General features: G+C 42.4%; 1 protein-coding gene across 15 annotated transcripts in view; it reads left to right on the top strand.

Annotated features, from left to right (window-relative positions):
- Positions 1–302: 302 nt before the first annotated feature.
- Positions 303–10,821, top strand: part of ANKRD26 (ankyrin repeat domain containing 26) — a 103,960-nt gene continuing 93,441 nt past the window's right edge. For 5 of the 15 annotated variants that reach the window (XM_063637242.1, XM_055274967.2, XM_055274966.2 and 2 more), the window contains exons 1-4: positions 307–726; positions 7,002–7,116; positions 7,279–7,452; positions 8,294–8,400. In XM_063637242.1, coding sequence (XP_063493312.1) covers positions 485–726; positions 7,002–7,116; positions 7,279–7,452; positions 8,294–8,400 — 638 coding nt within the window. In that variant the 5' untranslated portion in view covers positions 307–484. Of the gene's footprint in view, positions 727–2,486; positions 2,634–7,001; positions 7,117–7,278; positions 7,453–8,293; positions 8,401–10,821 lie in introns of all 15 variants that reach the window. The other 10 variants (XM_063637241.1, XM_063637244.1, XM_055274965.2 and 7 more) reach the window with 6 other exon arrangements.

Genomic DNA, 10,821 nt, shown 5'->3' with positions numbered 1-10,821 from the left:
TGAGAGGGAGATTGAGAGAGTTTCTTAGGGGAGTTTTCTCGGAGAAGAGGCCTTCAGCATCTTAAAACTCCACGCTACTCCAGTCCCAGTCATGCGTAAAGGCTGCTTCCCCACAGGCGCGAGGCTTCTTTTCGCAAACGTCCTGAACACTCAGCCAAACTCCCACCGACATTTGTTTGACGGGAAAGCAGGGCTCGTCCCAATCGCCGAGATTTGCTAGGCCTGGGCCTTGCACATGCGCACGGAGCACTCTTGGCCACTGGGCCTTCGTGCGCACGCGCGTGGACCTTGCTTTCTGAGGCGCGCATGCGCACTTTTGTCTAGCGGGATCGCTTGCTCGGTAACCCGGGGGGAGAGATTGGAAACCGCGGAGTTTCCTTTGGGAGGCTGCGGCCAGCCGGGGCTGACTTGCTATGTTAGGCTCCGGAGGCCGTTAAGAGCCGAAAGAGACATGAGGTGTCTCTGAAGCCTGGTCGCCTGGGCCATGAAGAAGATTTTTAGTAAGAAGGGCGAGTCGCCCTTGGGCTCCTTCGCGCGGCGGCGGAGGAGCAGCGCGGGCGGCGGGGGCGAGCCCGGGGAGGGCGCCTACGCGCAGCCCGGCTACCACGTCCGAGACCGAGATCTCGGCAAGATCCACAAAGCTGCCAGCGCGGGTAATGTGGCGAAAGTGCAGCAGATCCTTTTGCTCAGGAAGAATGGCTTGAATGATAGAGACAAGATGAACAGGTAATAGGCGTCGCAAGCCCGGACTGAGTGCCACTGGAGTAGGCGGGCAGGAAGAGGGGCCCCTTTTGTGGGAGCCACCCAGGGCCTGGATCAGCTTCCCGCGGGCCCCGCAGCCCGTGGGACGGTGACACCTTGCAAGGCTCCAGCGCCCAGGCCGCCTTTCTGAGCAGAAAAACAAAAACAGAACTCTAGCTGGTTTCCGATCCCCCCGAAATCCCCTTAGAGTGCACTTAGTGACAATTTTAAAGTGAATTAACGAACAAAAGCACGTACAGCGTTTTAATGTACACATTTAAGACATAAGGTCATATACTTTATGGAAAGATGCATAATGAGATAAGCAGTTTCCATAATATAGCAACTTCTGGGTTAAAAATTATTTCTATAAAATCTGTTATTCGTCAGGTGCGGTGGCTCGCGCCTGTAATCACAGCACTTTGGGAGGCTGAGGCGGGATAATTGCTTGAGGCCAGGAGTTCAAGGCCAGCCTGGGCATTATAGCGAGAGCCCCCCCCTTCCCTCCCGATCTCTAATAGTCTCAGCTACTTGGAAGGCTGAGGCAGGAGCATCACTTGAGCCCAGGAGTTCTAGGCTGCAGTGAGGTATGTCAATGACAACAGAGCAAGACCCTATCTTTCAAAAAGAAAAATAAAATGCCTTTAGGAAATAGATATACAATAATTTATTGTTCTCAGCATTGCTTAAGCGGTGTATTAAGAAGAACCCATAGAATGGATTTTATGAATAAATGTCAGTGCATGATAATATGTGACCATTGAAAGTGGCAATAAAGGCCAGGCGTGGTGGCTCACACCTGTAAACCCAGCATTTTAGAATACCAAGGCAGGCGGATATCCTGAGGTCAGAAGTTCGAGACCAGCTTGGCCAACATGGTGAAACCCTGTCTCTACTAAAAATACAAAAATTAGCCAGGCATGGTGGCGGGAGCCTGTAATCTCAGCTACTCTGAAGACTGAGTCAGGAGAATCGCTTGAACCTGGGAGGCAGAGGTTGCAGTGAGCCAAGATCGTGCCATTGCACTCCAGCCTGGGCAACAAGAGCAAAACTCTGTCTCAAAAAAAAAAAAAAGAAGAAGAAAGTGGCAATAGATACAGAAGTGTATTGGCATGTGAGGATATACTTTGGTATCTCAAGTGAGAAAAAAAGTTCGATTATACATACAGACTGTGGTCTTGTGTTAGCTGAAAATATGTACAAACGTGGTAAAATTTGGCCAGGCGCTGTGGCTCGCGCCTGTAATCCCAGCAATTTGGGAGGCCGAGGCGGGCGGATCACGATGTCAGGAGATCAAGACCATCCTGGCTAACACAGTGAAACCCCGTCTCTACTAAAAATACAAAAAAATCAGCCGGGCGTGGTGGCGGGCGCCTGTAGTCCCAGCTACTCCGGAAGCTGAGGCAGGAGAATGGCGTGAACCCAGGAGGTGGAGCTTGCAGTGAGCGGAGATCGCGCCGCTGCCCTCCCGCCCGGGCGACAGAGCAAGACTCCGTCTCAAAAAAAAAAAAAAAAAGTGGTAGAATTTGTTATTTCTGGGCGTTTGTATAATAAGTAAAACTTTTTCCTTTTTCTTTATGATTCCTGCAATGAGAATGTATAAAAGTTCTAGTGAAAATTTATTATTAATGAAGTAATCCTTGGGAAGAGAGGAATATGAATCTTGTACAGATAAAAATCATTTCTCACTTTCTTTTTTTTCTTTTGGTGGATTGCTATCGTCTGACAACTTTTATCCTTTTCAGAAGTAAAGGGGATCTTGGCTGGGCACCAGTGGCTCATGACTGTAATCCCAGCACTTTGGGACGCCCAGGCAGGAGGATTGCTTGACCCAGGAGTTCGAAACTAGCCTGGGCAACATAGCAAGACCCTGTCTCTATTAAAAATGAAAGGTATAGCAGATCTTTGTTCTCAACACCAAAAATTAAGAAGATAAAAAATAAAAATAAAAAAAAGAAAAAGTAAAGGGTATCTTTTTATCTGTATTTATAGATTTTATGTATACGTTTTATCATATACATGTTTTTATTATAGATTTATTATATATGCAAACAAGTACAATCATTTTATTTTAGTTGTGTTCTTATGACAATAAAATACCAAATATAAATGATAATTAGGCTGGATGCAATGGCTTAGTTAGGCCTGTAATCCCAGCACTTTGGGAGGCTGAGGACGGCAGATCACTTAAGTCCAGGAATTTGAGACCAGCCTGGCCAACATGGTGAAACCCTTCTGTAGTAAAAATACAAATATTAGCCAGGTGTGGTGGTACACACCTGTAGTCTCAGGTACTTGGGAGACTGAGGCAGGCAGTAGAATAGCATGAACCTGGGAGGTGGAGGGTACAATGAGCCGAGATTGCACCACTGCAATCCAACCTGGGTGACAGAGCGAGACTCCATCTCAAAACAACAAAACGAAACAAAACAAAAGATAAATATTATTGCAGAAGAATAAAAGAATTGCTCTACTTTATAAGAATTTTATTTAAAAATATTGAACTCCCTAACGATTTTTCCATTCTTTCAATCCATTTATTCATCAATCATAACCTGAATACCTGTTATGTAGCAGACATAGTCTACCATCTCTTTTTTTTTTTTTCTTAGACAGAGTCTCCCTCTGTCGCCCAGGCTGGAGTGCGGTGGCCAGATCTCAGCTCACTGCAACCTCTGCTTCCCGGATTCAAGCAATTCTCCTGCCTCAGTCTCCTGAGTAGCTGGGACAGCCAATTTTTTTTTTTTTTTATTTCTAGTAGAGATGGGGTTTCACTGTGTTAGCCAGGATGGTCTGGATCTCCTGACCTTGTGATCTGCCCGCCTCAGCCTCCCAAAGTGCTGAGATTACAGGCATGAGCCATTGCACCTGGCCTTTTTTTGTTTTTGAGATGGAGTCTCGCTTCTTCGCCCAGGCTGAAGTGCAATGGTGTGGTCTCGGCTCAGTGCAACCTCCATCTCCTGGGTTCAAGCAATTCTCCTGCCTCAGCCTCCCTAGTAGCTGGGATTCCAGGCACGTGCCACCATGCCTGGCTAATTTTTGTATTTTTAGTAGAGGTGGGGTTCTACCCTGTTGGCCAGGCTGGTCAAACTCCTAACCTCAAGTGATCTGCCTGCCTTGGCCTCCCAAAGTGTTGGGATTACAGGCATGAACCACCGCTAGTTATAAGCATATTTCTTAATGTAAGTGTGTAATATTTTAATAAAATGTGGTAGAATATAGACTTGATCTTTGGATTGGAAACATAACAGTACTGGACATGAAGATTTGCAGAGCTGATTTTTTTTTCTTTTGTTTTTGAGATGGAGTCTCGCTCTGTCTCCCAGGCTGGAGTGAGTTGGCATGATCTCGGCTCACTGTAACCTTCTCCCAGGTTCAAGCAATTCTCGTGCCTCAGCCTCCCAAACAGCTGGGATTCCAGGCACCCGCCACCATGCCTGGCTAATTTTTTTGTATCTTTAGTAGAGATGGGGTTTCACCATGTTGGCCAGGTTGGTCTGGAACTCCTGACCTCAGGTGATCTGCCTGCCTCAGCCTCCCAAAGTGCTGGGATTACAGGCATGAGCCACTGCATCCGGCTAGAGTTGATATCTTTGAAGTGTGGATTTTACTTCTATGCAAATTCTTTTCTGTCAGAGGTGAATCCCTATTTTAGTCATGGATACGGTATTTATTCCCCTTTCACAACAGGAACTTCATATATATATAAGTGCTGTGTGGTGTTCTAAACTATTTCAGTCTTGCATTAGCATTGTAATACATAATGTAGCTAATCTGCTATGAATTTGGGAATGCATTTTATGACAAATTTACAAAGCTGTCAGGGAGGATGGAAAGGTGCTGATTTCTCACATAAAACTGTCTTCAGAGAGCTTGATGTGAATCTCCTGCACTTCTGGAAGCAGGTATTTAACTCATCCCCAGGAAATCAAGCCTGAGAGAAATTCTGGTGAGCTGCTTGGCTACTATGTTGAGACTGGTCTGGTCTCTTAGCATTTGTTTTGGCAAAGAATATTTGAATGTTTACAGAGGACAGATGTTGGTCAAGTATGAGAGCTGATGGTGGGAGGGAGAATCCATTTGGGATCCCATATGAAAAGGCCTGTTAAGGGTGTGAGCAGGCCTTAGAAGTGGGTAATCCAAAGTGGATCTGTGGATTCCTTAGGAGTTAAGAGGAAAGAAAGGCCAGAGTGGAGTGCATTCATTCAGGTCAAGGCAATTGCAGGTGAAAACATAGTCTTCTATCTCTCAGGACCTTTCCATCCTCAAAACCTTTATGTTTACATACCTGCCCAGCCTGAGCAAGTTGAGAGATTTGAAATTAGACCATTAGGGCAATCTCAATTGAAGCTTTTTGTCCCTCCTCTTATTTATTTATTTTTTTTGAGACGAAATCATGCTCTGACACCCAGGTTGAAGTAAAGTGGCATGATCTCGGCTCACTCCAACTCCGCCACCAGGGTTCAAGTGATTCTCCTGCCTCAGCCCCCTCGAGTAGGTGGGATTACAGGCAGATGCCACCATGTCCGGCTAATTTTTGTATTTTTAGCAGAGATGGGGTTTTACCATGTTGGTCAGGCTGATCTTGAACTCCTGACCTCAAGTGATCCGCCTGCCTCGGCCTCCCAAAGTGTTGGGATTACAGGCATGAGCCACTGCACCCAACCCCTCTTTATAAACAAAAGTGTTTCTGAAGGTAGAAAATTATAAGAGATAACCTTTAACTGCCCTTTTGAAAATTTATGTCTTAAACACGAATATTAGTCATTGGAAATATCTGCATATATTCTATAAATCTAAATATTGAATAAAATGAGCCAACCTATTCATTTGAATCCTGAGTTTCCTTTGTGTTGAAGTTTCTTGAAAACACAGTAAGAATTACTTTGTTTTAAAAATTTGTTTTTCAATTTTAAAAATGCTTCCAATTATAGTTGTAATAAATCATGAATTACAAGTGGCATTCTAATGTCAGAGATGTTGAAATGTGAGAAAATGAGCATCTTAGAATCACTGAAATACAGTGTTATCTCTAATTTTTTTTTTTTTTTTTTTTTTCTGTAGACAGGGTCTCTCTCTGTTGCCTGGGCTAGAGTACAGTGGAATGATCACAGCTCACTGCAGCCTCAACTTCCTGGGTTCAAGCGATTCTTTGGCCTTAGCCTCCTGAGTAGCTGGGACCACAGGTGTGCATCACCATGCCTGGCTACTTTTTAAATTTTTGTAGAGATGGAGTCTCACTATGTTGCCCAGGCTGGTCTCAAACTCTTGGACTCAAGCAGTCATCCTACCTCAGCTTCCCAAAGTTCTGGGATTCAGGCATGAGCCGCCATGCCTGGCCTTATCTCTGATCTTTAAAACATACTGTCAACTAGGTATAATTCTATCATTTCATTTAATTAAAACATCTTTGTTAAACAGTAGTAATGGTAATTATATCTAACAATTATTGAGCTGTTATTTGTGCTAGGAACTGTTCTAAACATTTTGCACAGATTCTCATTTAAGCATCCCAGTGGCGTCCTATGAGATAGCTACTATTTTGATCCCCATTTTATTGATGAGGAAACTGAGGCACTTGCTAAGCCATAATGAGTAAGTGACAGCTTAAAGTAGGATTCAACCCCAAGTTGAACTGAATCTAAAGGTCAGGCCTTTTCTATTCAAATAGGTTGCTCTTTCATTAATGTGGTGAGTAGTAAGAGCTAATAAATATTGTACTGTTTTCAGAAGAAAATTAAATACTTGTTTTGAAGGCGGAGGATTAACATGTGTATTAGTCTGTTCTCATGCTGCTAATAAAGACATACCCTTTATTATATGGGTAATTTATAAAGGAAAGAGGTTTAATTAACTCACAGTTCAGCCTGGTTGGGGAGGCCTCAGGAAACTTACAATCAGGGCAGAAGGAGAAGCAAACATGTCCTTGACATGGTGTCAGCAAGGAAAAGTGCCAAGCAAAAGAGGGAAAAGCCCCTTAAAAAACCATCAGATATTGTGAGAACTCACTATCACAAGAGCAGCAGCACAGGGGAACCACCCCCATGATTCAGTTACCTCCCACTGAGTCCCTCTCACCACACGTAGGGATCATGGGAACTACAATTTGGGATTTGGTTGGAGACACAGCCAAGATGAGATTTGGGTGGGGACACAGCCAAACCTTATCAACATGCTATTTAATGTTTATAATTTTATGAATCATTGTATGTTTTGAGACAGTACACTACAGTTTATAAAAAGTCCTGTCACTCTCATAGGACAGCTCTACATTTGGCCTGTGCCAATGGTCATCCAGAAGTAGTAACTCTCCTGGTGGACAGAAAATGCCAGCTCAATGTCTGTGACAACGAAAACAGGACAGCTCTGATGAAGGTATATAGTAGCCAGCTCTTTCAGCATGAGATGGATTTGACTTAAATACATAGAATGAAAATGAATTTATCTCATTAAAATATAACTAATTGGTGAAACCTGTGGAGTGCTTATTTTGCATTCCTAGAATTTATGATCTGTTTCTTGGTCTAATACTCCCAGGCTGTACAATGCCAGGAAGAGAAATGTGCAACTATTCTGCTAGAACATGGTGCTGATCCAAATCTTGCAGATGTCCATGGCAACACTGCCCTTCACTATGCTGTCTATAATGAGGACATATCAGTAGCAACAAAGCTGCTTTTGTATGATGCAAATATTGAAGCAAAAAACAAGGTATAGATCAACCAACTTTATTTTTACAGTATTTGAAATGCATTCGTTTCAACAGTGACATATGTAAGGGTTAGTTTTCCACATTTGGAAGCACAGGCATTCCCTGAATGAAAGTATTTTAAAATAACTTAATTGTCTAAGATTTTATTTTAAATGTTGATACTTTTAAAAAAGCATTAGGCAGTACACCTTTCTTTTATGCATTTATTGTAAATACTTGTGAAAACACAATTTGTTAAAGGCAAATCTTTTTTTTTTTTTTTTTTTTTGAGATAGAGTCTTGCTCTGTCTCCCAGGCTGAAGTGCAGAGGCACGATCTCGGCTCAATGCAACCTCTGCCTCTGCCTCCCGGGTTCAAGCAATTCTCCTGCCTCAGCCTCCCGAGTAGCTGGGATTACAGGTACCCACCACCATGCCCAGCTAATTTTTGTATTTTTAGTAGAGATGGGGTTTTGCCATGTTGGCCAGGCTGGCCTCGAACTCCTGACCTCAGGTGATCCACCCACCTCAGCCTCCCAAAGTGCTGGTATTACAGGCGGGAGCCACCGTGCCCAGCCTAGAAGCTCTTGGTTTTGATGGGAAACAGTACAATAAATAGAACATGCCATGCCAAATGGTGTGATAGAAGCAAATATTCTTAGAACCGGTAAAAATTTGGAGTTTTGGAGATGACTGGAGTTCATGTGGTGAGGCAGAGGAGGGGCGTTTCCAAGGGAAGCAAGTGTTGTTTATTTATTTTCTATTTTATATGTTTCAGTTCAAAGGATCTGACATAGGGTTTTCAGTTCAGCCAATAAATATGTAATTTTATGCATTTTAAATTGTTTTTGCTGTCTTACAGGATGACCTCACACCACTTTTACTTGCAGTAAGTGGAAAAAAGCAGCAAATGGTGGAATTTTTAATAAAGAAAAAAGCAAATGTAAATGCAGTGGATAAGTTGGAAAGGTACAGTGCTGGTTTTGTTTTGGTTTTTTAAACTTGTGTGTTTAAAGGTTTTTTAGATCTGTGTTTTGCATGTTACAGGTTTTTTAAACCTGCTTGTTGTTCTTGAGGGCAACAGTGATTCTGTTGGTGTTTCTCACTCAAGTAAGAAATATTAAATTAATAAGAAGGTTAACATAATTATGGGGATATAGTGACAAATAGCAACACAAATCAGGAAGAAAAGCAGTTGCTTGGATTGGGCAATATAAAAGAAGACTATACAGTAGGATTCATCTTCTCTTATAATATTGACTGATGTTTGTTATTTGTAAACCCATGTTTTTGGCCATGTGATCTGTTAGCTAAAGAGGTTTCTTATCAGTTTTATTAGTTTTATAAAGTGTGGACTTTAACTTTTAGTTTACTTTTTTTTTGAGATGGAGTCTCCTCCGTCACTCAGGCTAGAGTGCAGTGGCGCGATCTCAGCTCACTGCAACCTCCACCTCCTGGGTTCAAGTGATTCTCCTGCCTCAGCCCCCTGAGTAGCTGGGATTACAGGTGCACACCACCACACCTGACTAATTTTTGTATTTTTAGTAGAGATGGGGTTTCACCATGTTGGTCAGGCTGGTCTTGAACTCCTGACCTCGTGATCCGCCCACCTTGGCCTCCCAAAGTACTGGGATTACAGGCGTTAAGCCACTGCACCCAGCCACTTTTTAACTCAATATTGAACTTCTTCACCCTTTCATGGTGTTGTTCTAACCACTGCTTATGTACTTTTCCTTCAGAAATGCTGTATTAAACATCAATAGCAGTTTTTGTGTTTTGAGTGCCTCTTTGCTTTAAGTTGCTTTCTTTGAAGAATACAGATGTTAGGTTATCCCTGGGTGATTGTTGATTGCTATTGCCAGATACTATAGTTTCATTATTTTTTTCCTTTTCTATTTCTAGTATATTTTGATGTTTTTATTTTTAATTGGTATGGACAAAGGGAAGAAAGACAGCTTTTATTGGATAAACTTTTCCTTTATTGAAGACAAGCCATAGATGGGTGATAAAGAGAAAAGAGGCTTTAAATTCACACAAGACTGGATTTAATTCCTTGCTTTCCCACTTGTTAAGTGTGTAAGCTTGGGGACCTTACTTATCACAAAATATGTTTTCCGATATAAAAAGGTGGATACTAAATATATCTCAAGGTGGTTGTATTTAAGTAAGATTATATAGCATTTGATTCAGTGCCTAGCGCGCGCTTATCAGCATCATTAGCTGAACTACTGTGACTCCGATTATTACCTTTATTATTATTATTATTTGAGACAGGGTCTGGCTCTGTCACCTGGGCTAGAGTGCAATGGTATGATATTGGCTCCCTGCAACCTCTGTCTCTTGGGCTTAAGAAATCCCCCTGCCTCAGCCTCCTGATTAGCTGGGACTACAGGCATGTGCCACCACATCCAGCTAATTTTTGCATTTTTGTAGAGATGGGATTTCGCCATATTACCCAGGCCAGCCTCAAACTCCTGGGCTGTAGTGATCCACCCATCTCGGCCTCCCAAAGTGCTTAGATTATAGGCATGAGCCGCTGCACCTGGCCACCATTATTATTAATACTGTTTTAAGCCTGCAGATAGCTCTTACCTGACCCCTAGCTGACTTTCAATTGTAATATAACAAAACTAAAGAAGAAATGGAGAATTCTTCATTTAAATCTTTGCCTTCTTTAGATAAGTAAACTCAGCATAGGTTTTTGCCATCAAAGGACTTCTACTATGTAATACCCCAGTGAGACAAGAGGCCTCTTTTTTGTCCCTTCCTTTTAGCCTTGGTGGTAATTTACAAAGATGAGCACTTGAGCACCCAAGATGCTTATGTCTATTAATAGATGTAAATAGTTAATTCTACACAGACAGGCAAGATACTAAATTGATAAAATATATCAAATTATCTGTGTACATAACTTCATTAAAGTTCCTGGGGTGAAATTACCTCTCTTATTTTATTTTTATTTATTTATTTTTTGAGATGGAGTCTTGCTCTGTTGCCCAGGCTGGAGTGCAGCGGCACAGTTGGCTCACTGCAACCTCCACCTCCCGGGTTTAAGCATTTTCTGGCTAATTTTTGTATTTTTGGTAGAGATGGGGTTTCACTGTGTTGGCCAGGCTGGTCTCGAACTCTTGACTTCAAGTGATCCACCCACTTTGGCCTCCCAAAGTGCTAGGATTACAGGCATGAGCCACCATGGCTGGCCGTATCTCTCTTATTTTAGAACACCCCTCATGCCCACTATATTTTATGAATCATCAAGTATAGTCAGGCTTTTTGTTCAGCAGAGTTTTGATGTTTTTTCTCAATATGTCTAGGGATGGACTACAGAAAAATATGCTGTTAGTGGTTTAGTATGTAAATGTTTACAATAAAAGGCTAGTTAACACTAAA

Source organism: Symphalangus syndactylus, chromosome 4, assembly GCF_028878055.3.
Source record: "Symphalangus syndactylus isolate Jambi chromosome 4, NHGRI_mSymSyn1-v2.1_pri, whole genome shotgun sequence".
Lineage (NCBI taxonomy): Eukaryota > Metazoa > Chordata > Mammalia > Primates > Hylobatidae > Symphalangus > Symphalangus syndactylus.
Note: the sequence above shows the minus strand (reverse complement) of the source record. Positions and strands in the feature narration are given on the sequence as shown.